Genomic DNA, 19,701 nt, shown 5'->3' with positions numbered 1-19,701 from the left:
ACCAAATTTTTTTTTTATTAATTTTATGTTAAAGGAGATAAATTATCTCATGTCATAGAGACAAATTTGTGAGCTCCACCATCTGAAAAATAAAAAGAAAAGAAATGAAAAAAGTGAAACTATTATCGAAGAATGTGTAAGAGAAAAAGTTATCACATGTAACATAAGACTAATTTTTCAAAAAATAAATAAAAATACTTCCTTCCATCGTTATCCATTAACCAACTCCAGTAATCCGCAACCTTTTTTTTATCATTTGGCTGTTTGAATTAATTAAATTTTATGTTTTGTCTCTAAAGAATAATGATCGGTTCTCCGAATGTCAACTTCTTACTTGATCAATCTTCTGCAAAATTTAGGCAGGGGTTACATCATAAAATTATAGTAAAAACTTATTATTGAATAAAAAAATATTTATTATTATTTAATATAAAGTATTTTGTGATCATAATTTAAAAAAATTAAACATAAATATATCATTAGTTACTTATGTTATAAATAATCTTAGATTAGAGTACTTTTTTCTCAAATTATTAGTGCAGAGTTTAAGCGTAACAAACTAGGCATGGTGGGAAAGTCATGACTTTGGTAACTGGGTTGAAAATTGAAACTTCAAGGAAAGTCTAAAATTTATTACATAGGTACAAGAGTTTTGAGATGACTTTCGCTGAGCAAGACCAATAATATATAGGCCTATTAAATTATTTATATAAATTTACATCTAAAATTCAAATGATTAAAAGTATAATAATACTAGAGATATTTAATAAATCTTTATTTTGTTAATTAAGTTGATACTTTTATCTTTTCACTGGGAACAGCCACGTTGATCCCCTGTCGCCATTTAAATAAATAAGTTGACCTATAAACTCCAACCGACATAAACCAAGCTTGTCAACAAAATCCTCATACCTATTATTATCGTATGATGCAAAAAACTATGTTAACTTGGGAGCAAAACTATATTTAGTTGACTATTTGCAACTAAGCATGGGAATTGATATTAGCCAACTCTGACTCGTCTGTGAGTTAGCATTGCCCTTAATTACGTAAACGAAAAAAACAAAAATATTGAGGTGTTTTGCCCGAGGTTGGGAATTGGGATATATCCATGTTTATCCACCATTATTTAGAAGAGTTTGAGAGTACGTCTCTGAAGAGCTAATAAATTTTGATGGGAAGGGTCGGTATAGTTGACAATAGCCACATAAATATAACATCTTGGGATCAATGAAAGTCTGCAGCAGAACATTGTTGACCTTTCTTGTTCTGTGTTTGGAGAAAATATGTAGCCTGAAGCCTAGGCCTAGGTAGGATTAATCAAATATAGTATATATTAATGCGAAGACAGCCAACATACATATTTATTACCCTGCCACCACGCTAGTTTGATAAGCAGTGCAACTGCAACCATTATCTTCGCACAAAATTAATACAAGAAGTACATATATATTGTTTCAAAATAGGAGTTTAAAAAACATCTGAAAAAATTATGATGATAATATGACGATATGAGTGACTCAACTGATAAATAAGCATGGATTAAAAACAACCGCTGCAATAATTTAAGAATCTTGATGTCATCGCTTTAAAAGTTAGCTCAAAAGATGGAAGTGCCCAAGGCCTTATAAATCTCACATTAGTTGTCCATACAACCAACGTGGAACTATATTTCTCAATAATCTCAACACTCCATTCGTTAATTAGATGTAACTTCTAAGCAAGGATCATAAACAAATAGTATATATCCAATCAAGTATACCATGGAAACATGGGTCGTGATGGGACCTTGGCCCATCCCCGGTCCAAATCTTCCGTGACATTTTTCTTCTCTTGGGCCCAAATTCTCCCTTCTAGGATCAGTATCAAAATTTCTATTTTCTTCAAATTGGCATATAACTAAGACATTTATTCTGCTCATAATTGCATTCTGGGCGTGCACGTTCATGCGTGTTCATCTTTGCTTTGTAGTATAAGGAGTCATCTGACAGTTATATATTCCTAAGAGTTGGAGCACTTATTATGCACATAGCAGTTGTAAATTGCAATTCATATTTAAAAACGACTTATGTGGGTTGAGTTTTTAATAGTTATTAATTTGTGTTCTATTATGGGGTCATTAGCTTAGTTTATGCATTATCATACCATTAGCTAAAGTAAAAATGTTTATTACTGTCCTCGATTTTAAGTTTCGTTATCATTTTGTTAGGAATGGGAACTGTTTGGCATGGGCTTCTTCTGGATTATTTTTAATGGGAACTAATGGAGGGTATAAAGAATCAATTCAATCCAAAAGTTTAAGCTATTAAGTGAAAACTCATCAATGGTTTATATATTTTTCTAACACGTCTTTTTACACAACAGCCAACTGGACATGAAGAGTGGATAATACATAGGTCCACCTACTATGTAAAGAACAAATTCAATCCAAAACCTTAAGGTGTTGAGTAATGACATTTTTAATAGTTTATATTATTCTCTAACAGACCCTCTCACGCAAGAGCCCTTTGGGCTTGAAGCGTGGATATTATACAAGCCCAATTTTTTATTTACCTTATCTTATTTAATTCCACGAGTGGAGGTAGTGAGGATCGAACTCGTGACCTTATAGTTACTGAAGCTCTGATACAATGTAAAGAATCAATTCAATTCAAAAGCTTAAGCTATTAATTGAAGGACTATTAATGATTTATATATTTCTCTAACACGTACCCTCACATGACAGTCCATTGGCCATGAAGGGTGAATAATACACAGGTCCACCTATTTGTGCTAAGAAATTCCACAAGAAAAAGTTTGGGGGGTGAGGATTGGACTCATGACACTAAAGCTCTGATACCATATAAAGAACCAATTCAACCCAAAAAATTTAAGCGGTTAGGTAAAGGCCTCTTTAATGGTTTATATTATACTCTAACACGTCTCCTCACAAGAGAGCCTCAGCCAAATGTAGGCATACATCCAACATCAGAAGAATGTTACTTTCAATTATGTCTCAACAAATTATGTTTCAGGCCAAAACCTGCAGAGTTGTTGAGACCAAACTGTTGGTCCCAGATGAACTCAAGAGGGGTGAATTGAATTTATAAAATTTTCGCATCTTTTTAAAAACAAAAAGAGATTTTCAAAGATAATCAATAGAAAATAAAGCATGCCAAAATCACACAGCAATTTACGTGGAAAAACCTCCTTGGCTCAAAAGGAGTAAAAACCCATGGCACCAATCTGGATAAACTCTCCAATTGGTCAAAAACACTTCATTAAAAGAGCCAAAAATAATAGTACAAGGTTAGCCCTACACTACCCTTATACAATTCACACCCCCCAAATCTGAATGACTATTCAGCCACCCAAATGACACTTCACCAATAACTCACCTTCTGTCAACTCAGACAGAATCAATCAATCATGCACAATAGCTTAACTCTAAGCTAACAAAAAGATTTAATAATAGAAATACCATGTGCTTCTCGAATAAGCAAAGAGATACAATAGCAAACCTATGAGCATTAAAAGAGAGACCTTGATTATGCCTTGATTGCCACAATATTATAACTTATGCTCTGCTTGTGATCCTCCGGAATGGAATTTTATTTTTATAACCACAAAAGACTGAAGGACTGATTTTCAGATAATCTCTTTATCTTCTTTTTTTAAAAAAAAAGACCTTTTTATTTTTGAATCATAATCTAGAAGATTTTAAAAACAACCACAATATTTGAAAAGGGTGGTTTATTAGATAAAAAAATCCATCCAGAGATTTGTTTGTAAAACCAGTTTTTATCCTTGCTTTTCAAATATCTAAGGCAATCAAAATAAGATCAAGTTCCTTAACAGCTTTTACATGTTCTATTGAAGCTTATCTTCACTTTCTTCAACTCTTCTTAAATTGGTTCTCTTTGTTGGGCTGTATTTTTCTTTGACTTCAATATCCACTCGGTGATGGGCTTATGCTTTAGATTCAACCACTATAATTACCTTGGTCAAACATCATTTCATGCATACAGGGTCTATGCGCAACATGTCAGTCTCATAAAAAATTCCCAAACCCATTTCTAAACTTCAACCAACCTCAAAAAATTCCCAAACCCATTTCTCATCTTCAACCAATCTCTTCCAAAAAGTCATCTTCTTGCGGCCCAAGATAAAATCTTCATCTTTGTGGAAAAATCTGCAAGTTATTAAATTTACTATTTTTTCCTTGAAGCTATCAGACTTGATCCCATACTTTTCTTTCTCTTCATGATATTTTTCATATTTTCTCCAATCTTCATGCAATCTTCACTTATCTTAAATACTATTTTAAATCATAATAAATATTATTCTGAAATCTCAAACAATCGGCTCAATAGTAATTTCAAGATAATAAAATATTATCAATTAAATTTATATTGTAATCATCAAAACATATTTTAAATCAATTAAACAATTAGGGTATAACAAATATCCAACACAAGCATGCTAGAACCTACTGGCCAAGAGCAAATTTCTGAGAATTCTACCACAAAAGTGATACCCCGTTTCATTCCCCATGAATTGGCCACACAAGAGAGGCAGAATTTCTTTTTCTTAATTTTTTTTTTAAATGGAACATAATTTCACCAAAAAATAATTATTATGAGACCAGAGTACATGGTGTGGGAGGAAGATGTTAATCTAGATAATGAAAACCTCTTGAGCTTTACCATCATCACAAAGGACATAGAAGCTCCGAGTCCGTGCCCAACATGGAGACTTTGGGAGAACTAAAGACAATCACGTTGAAACTAAAAATAAATGACGTTGTATTGATTTTCTGCATCTCATAATTTACAACAAAGCTTTTGGCTGGATAGCCTTCCATGTGTGAAGTACATCTGCTATATTATCGAACAGAAACTACGCTACATTAATCGACAAGAAAGCTTTCACTTTTGTGTAAGTTTTATTTATTTATTTATTTATTTTTTGGCGGGGAGAGAAAGAAGAAGAAGAAAAGTATAGCACCTAGGATAAAGAAATGATATAACCTATACTTGTGAATATGTGTGACTGTACGAAAGCTACTCTTCACAAAATGGCAACATGAGTACAGAGAGACTAACGAACAAGTGCTCCCTCTACCCCTAAAAAATGCCTCATAACTAACGAAGAAGCCTGACAACTCAGATTGAATGTGAAATTTGCCAACAATGGAGACTTTCTATCAGAAGTTAAAAAACATGCATCTATCTGTTCAAAGGTTCTAACTGGACTTCCATTCTTGTAGAGACTTGTGACTCTTTATCTGCAGGTCTCCTGGTTGGGCTCAAGAGATCAAGGGACTCATCTTCTTCAAGATTACCAAGCACCCAATTACTTCTTCCAAATATCCGGTCCCTTTTTAGCTGCTTTTCCCGGTATTCCAAATAAAGAACAGTCAATGCACCAACTGTGAACCAAATCACCAATGCCCAATTGAGTCCATGGACATTTTCCACGCCATATCTGTCTCCCAAATGCTTCATGCCACTAAAAAGTGCTGCAATGCCAACAACAATGGCAGATCTGCCAATAATTATGTGGGAGTATTCCCAAAGAACCCTCTTAAAGGGTGCCTGCTCCCCATTTGCTTGTTTTTGCGGCCTTAAGGATGCATTCACTGGCTGTACACAAGCCAAAAATATTGCAGCAATTCCAAATTTAACATGTGCTGAGCTGACAACAAATCCCCGAAGCTCAGCAACTGCAAAAAGAAGGGCAAGTAGAACAATTGCTAACCCTGAGTATTGCAAGTAAACATGAATTTTGTACCATCCATCACCCCTAAAATGTTTCAAGTATCTAGCTGCCAAAATACCTCCAGGAAGCAAGATACCCCATGCAAGAAACATCATAAAGCCATGCACAGCCAGAACAGGAAGTAAATCCTGCTCTGCTTCTGAAGAACCACGCATTAGCAGTACAAGTATAGGCCTACTACTAGTAAAAGAATGCATATTCCTTTCACTAAGATGTTCATTAGACCATCGAGCACCCATCGCCCAAACAACTTTAAGTGGAGTTGTGGGATCAATAATATTCTTACATTCCGGCCTATTGCCCCGACCACAAGAAGGCTGCAAGGGACGCGTAAATTCCAAAGTAATAATGCCATTTTCTGTTTTGCATCTCACATATGTCAAATTCTCATGTGTAAGATGTATACTTGAAGCATCCTTTCCGTCAATCCAGTAAGTGTTTACACGACCTACACCATTATCATCGATCCAGCCTACATAAGCATAGCTGTATATCATTCCACTTCCAAATCCTACGGCAAGATAACCACTCTTTTTCTCAGCACGAGCAGCAATAGATATGGAATCCTTCGACAATGTCCAAAAGAAGGTAACCTGTTGATCATCCAGAACAACACTGTTATTATACATGTCAGATAAACCCCCATCAACAACCTCAACTCTCCAACCCATCTTCTTCTCATACAATGAATGATAGTAGACATGATCAGGAGTGTTCCTGTCAGGAGCCCAAACTAATTCTGTAGGACTGGCTTGAACTCCCTCTGCCACAGGACCTCCTGCATAAATAGTCTCAGTCAGATTCCTCAGAGTAGCATTTCCACCAATCGGATCTGAAGTAACATAGAGTGCAACATCATGCCCAGCCTGTATTGAAAACGTGACTGGCACCCCTCTTTCCACTCTCAAGACAGGAGCTTCCTTTTTGTTGATGTAAAGAACTTTTGCAGGATTTGGGGGGTTGGGGTAATGTAATGCTGGACCAGATGAAACAACCAAAGGAACTTTAGCATCAGCAATGATAACATCTTGATCCTCTTTATCTTGAGCATCCAGAGGACCTATACAGTCATTGACATGAGCCGAAACATTAAGAACCAAATGGCCAAAAGTCTCAAACGGAAGACCCCCATGATTCTGGGGAAGATAGTAAGGTTGAAGAGTATCAGGAGGTCTAATCTTCCCCAAAGCCCAAATAACAGTCATATTAGCCAAATGATCAACAGGGTGATCATATTTGCTATCAACTTGACTCAATGGCCTCTTGTATCTAATGAAAGAAACGCCATCTCTCCTCTGCCCATAAATTAACCTAGTATCATTCACCAAACCAACCCTATCTGGTCCTTCATAAATTGAATCGGGACAAACCCCTTGTGCAGATCCATCCTCGCTGTTTGTCACACACTCACTATACTTAGTAATGAAGAAATCATCCACAAAGGGCAACCCATCTTCCTTAAACCCTGTCACAGCCACGTCCGCACCTACCATGAGCTCAGAATCAGTGGCATTGGGGTTTGCCCAACCAAAAGCCATGTAATTCATAACACCAGTTGCACCCTCCAACCCAATCTCGATGGAATCCTCCTTCACATTCAAACTCCACCGAACCCTCAAGTCCTTCGACAAAACCTTACAATTCTCAAACATAGTTGGCTCCGTGTGAACACCGTTCTCCGTCGCATTGGTCAACTCTCCGAGCACGACGTGGCCGAAATCCGAGGCCGTGGGTCGGTCCCACACGGCCAGTACATGGATCATGTCCCATGTAACGTTCTGCAACAAACGCACGACGAGGGTGGAATTGGCGTAAGTTTGGTTCAATTTCTGATCGGAAATGATGAATCCTCTTGTAACGTTGTCGAAATCGGGAGCGAGTGCACCCCACCAGTGCACATCGGACCCAGAAAGCATGTCGAATTGGGAAACCCTAAAAGAGCAATCGTCCATGATTTTGAGGTAGCCTCTGAGTTGGTGCTGAACCATTTTGAATTCGGACTCCAAATCGACCAAAGGGCTGGTCCGAGTGCAATTCGGTGGAGGATCCGCATAGCCGAAGAACAAAAAGGATAGGAAGATGAAGATGTAGATGGATTCGCGAAGCATGTGGATGAGATCCGGAATACAATGACGCGGGTACTCTTCGGAATCCGAATTGCCGTTCGTCAATGGAAGGGAGGGAAGGTGGTAATCGGAGAAACGCCGCGATCGCCGTCGTCGTCGAAGCAAAAGCAGCAGCAAACCACGGCGGGGTGGTAGTTTCTTTCTTTTTTGAAAAAAAGAAAAGAAAAATGAGAAAACGTTTTTGTTGCGTTTGCGGGTTCGTTGGAGCTGGGTTTTAGTTGACAGGTGACAACTTCGTTATGATTCAGGTTTTGGGTGAAGAAATTGAGAACAGCACTTGTCGTACCCAAAGTGAGAGTCCTATAAAGTAAACCATGATTTACTTGTTTTGTTTTTGTGCCCATTGTTTAGAAATGGTTGTCGCCATCGTTATTGTATTGCACTATGGATCATGGTTCGTTAATTTTTCATATGAAAGAAAGTAAATTAGAGACTTCTTGGAGAATGCTTGCTTCGCTAGATTCAATTTGAAATCCCTGTTTTAGTTTTTGTGATATATATATATATATATATATATATATATATATATATATATATATATATGAAAAAAATGTTTGTCATTTTAAATGATAAAAAGTATATCATTTTAAATGATATAAAATAATGTCATTTTAAGAGAGAGATAGACATAAAATAATTTTTTTATTTAAAATTTAAATTAAAAAAAAATCACTCATTTTCTTCCAAATAATTTTCATTATTCATGTCTATCTCTCTCTTAAAATGACATTATTTATGTTCTTTAAAAGGACAAACATCAAATCCTATATATATATATATATATATATATATATATATAAAAAGAAAGATTAAAAAAAAAAACCAACTAAAGCCGGACAAAAAGTTGCTGAGAGTATTATATTAGGGGAGTGAATTCAAAAAGTATGGTGTCATATCACACTCTCGAAGGACTCAACTGGCCGTATCCCGTATGTCTCTAAAATCTCGTGGAGATAAAGTTCAACCCACTCATAAGTAATAGTAAAGATATAATGAGTATTAGGTCATCAAATCACTTGTCATAAGATTCGGGAAAGACGAACTATAATAGGTTCACAAGCAATTGCCCAAGTGCGCCCAACCAACCAACTAGGATAGGTAACAAACAAACTTGGTGGCATTAATAAGCTCATGCTCGTCGATCTTTATATGCAAAGTATCTTTCCACGTTTACTACCAAAAATACAAGCAATTTCTTATTTGCTATTTTCAATTATCACTTCGTGTGTGTGTATATATATATTATTTCGTTTCTTACAATCTATTTTTGCTTTTATATAAATTCATCAATCGACGACCCTAAACTAAGACCCTAATAAGAATATTACTATAACTTTGACAAAATAACGTCTAAAGCTTTGGAAGAAAACTTTTATCCGATGATCATAACTTGACACTGAACTAATTGTCCTTAATTGAACTAGCTCACCCCAAACACTCTACCATGGTCCATGAATTCTTCAAAACGCTATAACTTTTATTTTAGTCCAATTCCAATCATGGTATAGAAAAAAGGTCAAGCGCACCAACCCAATTTTTTTTTAAGAAAACCAAAGTTCAGAGTCACAGATTTCAACATAAACCCAAGGAAATTCTTACAACATTATACATCAACATCACCTTTTGGATTGAAATTGCTTCTTACATGTATCTGATAAATACAAGTTGCAAACAGTGAATGGGCTTCGCAAAGGTTCCAGATGATTATCAGCTATCTGCCCATGTAAACGACCATCAGGCTGTCTCCACCTACCAAATTCATTAAAACAGCATCACTACATTGAGTATCTTTAGTAGAAGGTTCAGGTTACTTTAATGGAATGCATTGCTGAGTATTTCCTGGCTTTCATTTGATCCCAATGTTACAGAGAGAAATAACGAAGAGTGGTAACAAATATTCACAGCACTTATTTTGCCCGTGCTGAAATGTTTCAAATTTGTCAAAAGTCATAATAATTATCATAATCATACTCAGAAAATTCACTCCCACCTGAGAATTCATAATAGTCATAATCACCATCAGACAAGAAATCTATGTCTGACGTCCCAGATGGGTAGTCTTCATTAAGTAATCCATAATCAATTTCAACTTCAAATGGGTAGTCATCCGTGTGATCATATGGAAGCCGAAAATCTTTAATCTGTTCAGCACATCTCCTCCCCAAACTTCCTCCCAAATTAAGATTGAAACACTGTCGTACATCAAGAGATTCAAGGTGAGGACAGCCATCAAGAATGGCAAGCAAGCCATCATTAGTCAGCTTGTTTCCAAAAAGCTGGAGATGGCGTAACTCTGGCATGGTTTGTGCAATAGCTAATGCGTCCTCATCACACTCCATGTGCGGATGCCTGTAACTTTCCATGTTGAATTTCAAGGATTTTAAGTGAGGGCAAGATCGGCCAATAGCTTCTAGAGGATCACTGGATAAGTTGCTGATTGATATATCAAGTTCCTCCAACTGAGCAAGGTTTTTTGCAACTTCACACAATCCTTCATCCGATATGCTAAAGCAACATGCAAGACGTAGGCGTCGTAGATGACTTGTACTGTAAAATGGCAACACAAAATAGGGTGAGATAGTGTTAAATAGAGATGCTACCAAAAGATATGCTGTGACATTGGTAAATTAACTAAATAGAGATGCTACCAAATGATCTGTCTGGTAAAATATCTAAATATGTGAAATTTCATATTTATATAATGAACATTTTCCACTTCAAACAGAAGAACCAAAAACCAATTGTGTTACGACACATACTGACAGACATGCTTTCAGTAATACCTTCATCACACACCACAAATCAATTCTATATCATATACCATAGCTGAAATAAAAGACGATTTGCAGTTAGCATTAAATCAAAGTATCACAGTTCAATATAGTCATCACTACTCGTAATCTCAATCCCAGGAAATAGGAAGCATCATTTCAAATTCTAACAGAAAAATGGAGAAAAGAAGAAATGAAAATGAAAAATTGACTTTGAACATTACATAAATGAACTTTCTTCATTTAACTGCAATCACCTAGAGGACAAAAGTAGCAAAATTTTGAAAATTAAATAGTAAATTAAAAATACTCTCCCTTGAGGTCGAAGTTAATTACACTTGATAGTGTCTTTGATTGGTAAATAACACCCTACTGCCTTACCAATAACTGGAATAAAATGACATCAATGAGTATTGTAATTTTCACTTTTTCCAATCATTTTTCAGAATTCCTCATCCATCATGCTTCTTATTTAGTACATCTGCTTGGGTCCTAAACTTGATTTTCCAACTCATTTCTAGTCAAAATCCCAGATACTATTTTTTCTATCCCTCCAAGTCCAAACCTGTGACAAATCCTGCCACTATTAGGCTACACCTACTTCTATCCTCTAGATCTGCTTCAAATTCATAGATGTTTTCAGCTTCATGGTAGAACTCTATTACTTTGAAGATAAAAACCAACCAAGACAACAGCTTCTTTCAAAAATAAACCTTTTGCTCCGAAACCCACCATATTATTGATCAAACAGAAACGGAATGGTTTGACAGTCGGTACCGATTGTAGCAATTTTAGCGAACAAAGACTTAAAACAAAAAGCAGGACCCAAGACACGATGAAATTATTCAATCTGAAAATATTGAAACGTGGAACTTACGAATGAGTGATGTAGTGAAGGAGATCATCGGTACCGAAATACTCGATGTTAATATCGAGCAAAAGGCCAGAGCTATAGTCAATTGCACGGCGACACATAATCCCCAAATCGTAGTCGATGTCGTTGAGATCACCAGAATTGTGCATGTCGATGGTGCGCCAAAGGAGAGGGTCCTTCGAGATGTTGCGCCACACAGAGCAAACACGCTGAACGTTAATCAGGATCTCCATAGCCCCCAGCTTCATGAATATCGTTGACACCACATCTCGTGGAAGATCCAGCCAATTTCGTTCTTCACAATCGCTTACTGCCTTCGAATTCGAAGAAGACGATGACGACGATGCCTCCATCGAATAATCAACGTTGGTTGTGGTTGCGATTGCGGTGGTGCTCACGAAATGATTTTCCCAAGGTAATATTTTCTTTCCCTTTTCCTCTAAGTCGTTATGTGTACACACACACAACACACACACACACACAGAGAGAGAGAGAGAGAGAGGGGAATGCATAATGGGCCTCATTTGATTAGGCTAGCCCATTGTACGGCCCATAAATATATAATATTTTATTAAGCTCAGTTTTGATAAAAAGAGGTCCAAAGCTAAGCCCAATTCTACCCATGAAGTTGGAAAATGAACACTATTTATGAATGAATGGACAGTGCTAAAGAAAGGGCTTCTCTTAGGGATCTTATATGGTCGTTGCATGGACCTTGTGTTATTACAATTTACAACTTAGTGAGTAACTATATTAGTTTGTTTTTTTGTGATTTATTGGTCAACCCTATATTGCACCGACATTGACATGAGATATGAGATATAACACGATATTCTGACATGTTAATTCTAAAAAATATTAGATTTCAACATGTTAAGACATGTTTTAATATTAAATAATATTTTTTAATTTATGTATTGTATATTATATATAATATTCAATAATTTAACAAAAAAATGAAACTAAACTTATAATACCCATCAATTTTGTAAAGAAGCATAAGATATCTCAAAGCATGAAGCTAAACTTGTGTTACTAGTTTTATTCTTTAAGTTATTTATTTTACTAAAAGCTAAGATATAGCAGAACACAAATAGATTTATTTTTTAATTTTTAAAATAGTATAAGTATTGAAACAAAAAACAGCTGTACAAAATGTTTAAATTTTTATTATCTACTAAATCAGTTTAGAAAATTCTGTCCAAGAAAGATAAAAAGATCAATAATCCATCTGTAACGCTCGACCGCTTCAAGAATCAATGATTATCCTCACATACTAACACGAGACTTTTCAGTGTACTTTTCTTCACTCGCACACTTCTCGGGAAAACTTCCCAGAGGTCACCCATCTCATAATTGCTCCAAGTCAAGCACGCTTAACTGTGGAGTTCTTCCGTTCCGGGCTATCGAAAAGCAAATGCATCTTGTTAGTATAGGTAGTACCAATTAATTCTTATAAGCTATTCCCAAACTGTGCAGTCTCACACTTGCACAGTCTTTGGAATCCCTCTCTTTCGGGTGTCGATTCGATTCATTCGTTCATGTAACCCCCCGCTGGAAGCCTGTCAGAAGCCGCCCATTGTCCATGCCCTTTGACACCGGCGATCACTCCCCGCCCTCGTCAGCGCTTGGGATGTTACATGCCCACCAGCTTCTGCCTGGTTCGTCCTCGAACCACACCGTACTGGAAGAGAGGCTCTGCTCTGATACCACTTGTAACGCCTGGCCGCTTCAAGAATCAACGACTATCCCCACATACTAACACGAGACTTTTCAGTGTGCTTTTTCCTCACTCGCACACTTCCCGAGAAAACTTCTCAGGAGATCACCCATCCTAGAATTGCTCCAAGTCAAGCACGCTTAACTATGGAGTTCTTCCGATCCAGGTTACCGAAAAGCATATGCATCTTGTTAGTATAGGTAGTACCAATTAATTCTTATAAACTTTTCGGTACTACCTATACTAAAAAGATGCATCTGCTTTTCGTGTATAATCCTGCATAATCTCGAATGTTATCCGTTCCGGTACGTAGACTAAATGATACAATGCAAGCAAAAGTTCCTAGATTCATGGAGATATAGAACAACATATAAGTTATCATGCTTGCATATCCACCATTTGAGTCTCCAACAATTATTCCAATAATTACATATCCGATTTGACCTATGGACGAATACGCAAGCATACGTTTCATGCTTGTTTGGGTAATAGCAATGAGATTGGAGCTTCTAACTATGATGAATGTGCTACATATGGATATGATGCCGGAAATAGACCGATTTTATCTCACCCTTCAATTCGAATTAGCAAAAGCAATGTCTCCTTGCATAATATGGATTCCGAACATTCATGATCTGGATATGAATGAGTCGAATTACTTATCCTTCGGTCTATTAGTGAACTATCTCTCCAGGGATTGTGAAAGATGTTCCACTAGAAATATTCTTGTTATTGCTTCGACTCATATTCCCGAAAAAGTAGATCCCGCTCTAATAGCTCCGAATAAATTAAATACATGTATTAAGATACGAAGGCTTCTTATTCCACAACAACGAAAGCACTTTTTCACTCTTTCATATACTCGGGGATTTCACTTGGAAACGAAAATGTTCCATACTAATGGATTCGGGTCCATAACTATGGGTTTCAATGTACGAGATCTTGTAGCACTTACCAATGAGGCCCTATCGATTAGTATTATACAAAAGAAATCTATTATAGACACTAATCTAATTAGATCTGCTCTTCATAGACAAACTTGGGATTTGCGATCTCAGGTAAGATCGGTTCAGGATCATGGGATCCTTTTCTATCAGATAGGAAGGGTTGTTTCACAAAATGTACTTCTAAGTAATTGCTCTATAGATCCTATATCTATTTATATGAAGAAGAAATCCTGTAACGGGGGGGATTCTTATTTGTACAAGTGGTACTTCGAACTTGGAACGAGCATGAATAAATTAACGATACTTCTTTATCTTTTGAGTTGTTCTGCCGGATCGGTCGCTCAAGACCTTTGGTCTCTACCCCGACCTGATGAAAAAAATGGGATCATTTCTTATGGGCTCATTGAGAATGATTTTGATCTAGTTCATGGCCTATTAGAAGTAGAGGGCGCTCTGGTGGGATCCTTACGGACAGAAAAAGATTGCAGTCAATTTGCTAATGATCGAGTGACATTGCTTCTTCGGCTCGAACCAAGGAATCCCTTAAATACGATTCAAAATGGATCTTGTTCTATCGTTGATCAAAGATTTCTCTATGAAAAATATGAATCAGAGTTTGAAGAAGGGGAAGGAGTCCTCGACCCCCAACAAATAGAGGAGGATTTATTCAATCACATAGTTTGGGCTCCTAGAATATGGCGCCCTTGGGGCTTTCTATTTGATTGTATCGAAAGGCCCAATGAATTGGGATTTCCCTATTGGGCCGGGTCATTTCGGGGCAAGCAGATCATTTATGATGAAGAGGATGAGCTTCAAGAGAATGATTCGGAGTTCTTGCAGGGTGGAACCGTGCAGTACCAGACACGAGATAGATCTTCCAAAGAACAAGGCTTTTTTGGAATAAGTCAATTCATTTGGGAACCCTCGGATCCACTCTTTTTCCTATTCAAAGATCAGCCTTTTGTCTCTGTGTTTTCACATCGAGAATTCTTTGCAGATGAAGAGATGTCAAGGTATGGACTCTTGCTTGACTTGGAGCAATTCTAGGATGGGTGACCTCCTGAGAAGTTTTCTTGGGAAGTGTGCGAGTGAGGAAAAAGCACACTGAAAAGTGTCGTGTTAGTATGTGGGGATAGTCGTTGATTCTTGAAGCGGCCAAACGTTACATCATCCCTTAACCTCAAAGGATGTATGAGTAGCTAGCCCAATTTTAAAGGGTCCACGCTAAAGTCTCCTCCAAATTGGAGGCCGCTTGTAGAGGCGTTTATGGCGCTTACATCCACATGCAAGGATGTGAGGTGTAATTTTAAAAATATTAAAAAAACAAAAGTTTCCAATATTTGTCTTTTATTTTTAATTTTTTATACATAAATTTGTATTTACTTTAGTTGTGGTCAAAGGCAATTTATATTTATTATATGATTTGGTAACATGAGGACCGCGAAAGAGGCCAAATGTATAATATACCAACCACGTTCTCTTCGTTCCAAGCTGTGGGCTTTGGTGAGCTCCATTTTTCAACCTGGTTTGGTTATCTGTCAATCTGTCATCCATTATTTTCTCTGAATATGCAATATATTATGCACTTCCTGGTAAGATATTGTGAATAATGAAGAACATGACAAACAAAATCAACATATTAAGCAAAACAAGACATTAAATATCAAGTCACAATTTGGTTCAAAATCCATAAATGAATTATAAAACAAGATTACTACTATTTTGTTGTCCATCTGTCAAGTTTCCCAAGAATCAAAGAAAAAAACCAAGTTCACACTGTCTAAAGGTTAAAAAAAAAATCTTGCTTAGATATATTAGTTATGCAGAACAAGTCAATTATAAATTGATGTAATATCATTTTAAATAAAGAAAGTAATTATCTAACACAATATTCATATATTATTTAATGTTGATCGATGTAGATCATACGGTCCTAATTAATATATGATTATGCAAGTGGTAGTTTATGGAAGAAATGTCATAAGGGGTGGTAGATCAATATGCACTAGAAGACTCGAGGTTCACGGCCGAATGACGTATGTGTATGCACAATAATAAACTTGAGATATTTAACACATTATTTATAGATGAAGATGTGAGAGTCTGAATGAGAGTGACATTATTGACTATATGAACGGTCAAGCATAGAATAACATTAATTGCCGACCCAACAATAATGTTACAGTAAAAATAATGATATATCAATAGTTTATGAGACAAGTTATATTTACAAATTTTTTATTTACAAACTCTTATAAATTTATGGTCTTCTCTCGGAAGAACACTAGTCACACTATTTTCTCTCGGGAAAATATAATGTAATTTACAAAAATTTGTAAAAAAAAATTGTAAACATATCCTTATTCATATTTTATTATCTTAATTTACACAAATTACATAGAGAAATTATGAGAATGTTTTGTTTTACATAATTATAAAAGATTTGATAGAAAATCTATCTTAGGAATAAGGGGAAAGAAAAGACAAAGCCAACGAAGAAGTCAAACTGTAAGCAATAATTGCGCATAAACCATGAACCAGCCTGTCTCCCATTCCAACCAACACTAGAATATACTATATTAGAAATTATGAAACAAAAGCATGAATTTTTCCAGAGGGGAGAGAGAAACAACAGAGAGAAGGAGAAGAAACACTGCAAAAGTAATATCTCTCTCTCTTGGATCTCTCAGTACATATTACATTGAAAATTCACAAAATTAATAAACAAAAAGCAAAAAAAAAAAACCTTTTCTTCTACTCATGCTCCTTTCTTCCATTCCCAAGTGCTGTTTATCATATCTTTCACCAAATTGTTTTTTCCTCTTGGACATTCTGGGTATAGCATGGATCGTATCCGAGCATTTTCATCTCCAGAGTTAATTACTTCAACAAGTAAAAATGTACAGCCAGAAGAAGATTGCGGTTTGGAAGGTAATTTTCGTGTGTTACACAGTTCAGCCCTTTTTCAAAAAAATTCTTTTTTTGTTTTAGAATGAAAATGGGGTTTGCCAACAATTGTTAATACATGACATGTTTCATCATCTTAGAATGGTAAAATCTAAATGGTCAGAAAATTTAATCAAGCATTCCATATTACATTAGGCATATATGTGAATAAAACTGATCACCCTTTTTCAATATTTCATTTTTTGCTATAGGCCTTGCCACCAATGTTAAGCTGTTGTTGAAACTAATTCAAGATCATAATGTTGCTAGCACAAAAGATAATGATGAGCGCAGGTTTCAAAGGGTGAATGGAATGATGTTTATTGTAGATGATGTTAGGTCCAGGGTTCAAAAATTTCAATCTTCTACAAAGAGAAAAGCTGAACTTAGGCGGTGTAACACTGACCTTAGGCCTAATGTTCCAATTCCCAAGGACAAAAGGCTTCCTGATGTGCCTACAGATGAGAAAGAGAAGCTAAGGAAAGAGCTTAGTGCAAGCTTGGTGGCACGGCAGAGCCTTCAAGCAATGTGTTCGAGTTTGGGAAAAGAAAAGCAAATTATGGCTTCTGAACTTGCAAGAAAGGCTCAAGAGTTGACAGAAATGGAGGATTTCATCAATGATCTAAAAGCACGGAATGATACGTTGTTGAAGAAGTTGCATGCTTCCAACTCAGAACCCAAGGAGAAGAAAAGTAATGGAGTGGAAATGGAAGGCAACATAGCCCTTCAAGAGCGTAACAAGGCACTTACGGAACAACTTCAAAAGACTATTGATGGTTATCGGTCTTTGAAGAGAAAACTCAAAGACATGCAAGAGGAAAACAAGGAAATTCGTGCTACAATGGAGCAAATGGAGGTGCAAGTTCAAGCAGGCATTGACAGGATATGTGACTTCAAGAAAGGAATGATAACAACTAATACAGAAACAAACAAAGTCATAGAGGAAATTTCAGCTATGCAGCATATGCTTGAATCTCTTAACATGAAAATCTCAAAACATACACAGGAGAAAGCTTAATATGATAAGCCAAAAGCTCAATCTGTGATTGGTAGAGGCAAAATGATGCGAAGCATGATTTACATGGGAAGAACATGGACACTGTATCAACACATCATCCATGAACAGCTTGCGCTTATTCACTTCTTGCCTACATCATCTATTTTCATGCCTAGAAAGCATGCTCTTAGATCAAGAGCAGAAAGGGAATCTTTAACCAAAATAGTTCACTGTAAAATCTTTTTAATATGAGCTTGAGGAAAAAGGGTCAAAGAGGAGCATGGCGACGCTGCATGTGTTTGAGCTTAGATTTCTAGATTTCCACTGAACCAAGAATTGTATAAACCAGATTCCTGTCCTCTTTGTACGCATGTCCTAAATTCAATTTTTTTCCCACTTCAATATGATCTATTTAGTGTAGCGTTTATAAGTAAATACATTTTCACACTTACAGCAGAAAAAGAACATGAGAACCTCATATCAAGGAAGTATATCACCATATACTTTATTGTAGAAGTTATACTGATGTATTTACATAATACATGTTTGAACAACTATACTTGTAACTGCTTGTTTTCGACTTCAAACCAGCTCAAAAGGGCCAGACTTACAGTATCTTAATATTTGTAGCTTTCAGAAACATAAATTGGTTATGAATTCTCCTAACTATCAACACAATCTATACTTGACGAATATTTTATGCATGGATCATGGTGTCAGTTCGCAAGACAGGGTCATATAATCACCAAAGACAAGAAACATTTTTTTTTTTTTGGAAGCAAGACATGAAACATTTCAAGACTGTATATTAGTACATAATAATCTATAGCTAATCAAACAATCTTTTCACGATGTCCAGAGCAGTTGATCATAACTTTCTGTGTTTTCTAGTTTAAATGCTGCTATGAAGATTGACATTATTAATCTTTACATGTTTTACTAAGCATCTCATCAGATAATATTTAAATAAAATCTAGAAAAATTTGACAACACAAATGATACGAACTGACAAGATGGGCGACAGGATAAGCTAGTTAAAGTTGTTCACGAAATTTACTAACCCGCTAGTCATAGAAAAGAACTAATTTATAACAGCATAAAATGTGATATTCTTACACTATTTAATAATTTGAAGTAAAATGTGATTTTCATTGAATAAACTATTGAATTACAATTGTCCATTATTTTGATTATTTATATCAAACATAAAAGTTTCAGTTGTTAATTAGTTTTATTTCAAAAATATACATTACAATAATTTTAATATATATTTATGAAGTATTAAATAATTTTATAACTAGGTTTTTTTAAAAAAAGAAATATTATTCATCAATTCATCGATTATTTGTTTAGTCCAATTTAAACAGGTAGAATCACATGAACGAAAAAGCTCTCCCTATCAAGCTTTAACATAACTACATTCTCATGAACTCAAATTCAAGACCACTAATTAAACTAAAACAACCATTTACCAGTTGATCCACATGCTTGGAAGTAACACTTTAAATCCAACATTAAATTTCATATTATAATTATCTAATAAAAATTATTCAATCAACT

At 35.7% G+C, this 19,701-nt stretch overlaps 4 protein-coding genes across 5 annotated transcripts; 2 read left to right on the top strand and 2 right to left on the bottom strand.

The window, feature by feature from the left end:
* Positions 1–4,860: 4,860 nt before the first annotated feature.
* LOC133312796 (cytochrome b561, DM13 and DOMON domain-containing protein At5g54830-like) lies at positions 4,861–7,748 on the bottom strand. Its single transcript, XM_061514066.1, has 2 exons — positions 6,792–7,748; positions 4,861–6,638 (listed from the first exon to the last, which is right to left on the bottom strand). Exons 1-2 carry the CDS (start codon positions 7,746–7,748, stop codon positions 5,208–5,210), a joined length of 2,388 nt encoding a protein of 795 aa, XP_061370050.1. The 3' UTR covers positions 4,861–5,207.
* Positions 7,749–9,382: 1,634 nt separating this feature from the next.
* LOC133312784 (F-box protein SKIP19-like) lies at positions 9,383–11,980 on the bottom strand. 2 transcript variants are annotated; one of them, XM_061514049.1, is made up of 3 exons: positions 11,535–11,980; positions 9,877–10,433; positions 9,384–9,635 (listed from the first exon to the last, which is right to left on the bottom strand). In XM_061514049.1, exons 1-3 carry the CDS (start codon positions 11,882–11,884, stop codon positions 9,598–9,600), a joined length of 945 nt encoding a protein of 314 aa, XP_061370033.1. In that variant the 5' UTR covers positions 11,885–11,980; the 3' UTR covers positions 9,384–9,597. The 2 variants fall into 2 exon arrangements, with proteins under 2 accessions (XP_061370032.1, XP_061370033.1); XM_061514048.1 differs by having other exon boundaries at positions 9,383–10,433.
* Positions 11,981–13,745: 1,765 nt separating this feature from the next.
* LOC133312794 (protein Ycf2-like) lies at positions 13,746–15,245 on the top strand. The gene has a single exon (XM_061514063.1). The coding sequence runs from the start codon at positions 13,746–13,748 to the stop codon at positions 15,243–15,245; it is 1,500 nt and encodes a 499-aa protein (XP_061370047.1).
* A 1,584-nt stretch (positions 15,246–16,829) lies between these two features.
* LOC133312802 (uncharacterized) lies at positions 16,830–18,557 on the top strand. The gene is made up of 2 exons (XM_061514071.1): positions 16,830–17,129; positions 17,357–18,557. Exons 1-2 carry the CDS (start codon positions 17,042–17,044, stop codon positions 18,160–18,162), a joined length of 894 nt encoding a protein of 297 aa, XP_061370055.1. The 5' UTR covers positions 16,830–17,041; the 3' UTR covers positions 18,163–18,557.
* Positions 18,558–19,701: the final 1,144 nt, after the last annotated feature.

The sequence above is a fragment of the Gastrolobium bilobum genome, unplaced genomic scaffold, assembly GCF_033153095.1.
Source record: "Gastrolobium bilobum isolate Gb01-03AN ecotype WA unplaced genomic scaffold, APGP_CSIRO_Gbil_v1 utg8540, whole genome shotgun sequence".
Lineage (NCBI taxonomy): Eukaryota > Viridiplantae > Streptophyta > Magnoliopsida > Fabales > Fabaceae > Gastrolobium > Gastrolobium bilobum.
This window is presented reverse-complemented; position numbering and strand designations above follow the sequence as displayed.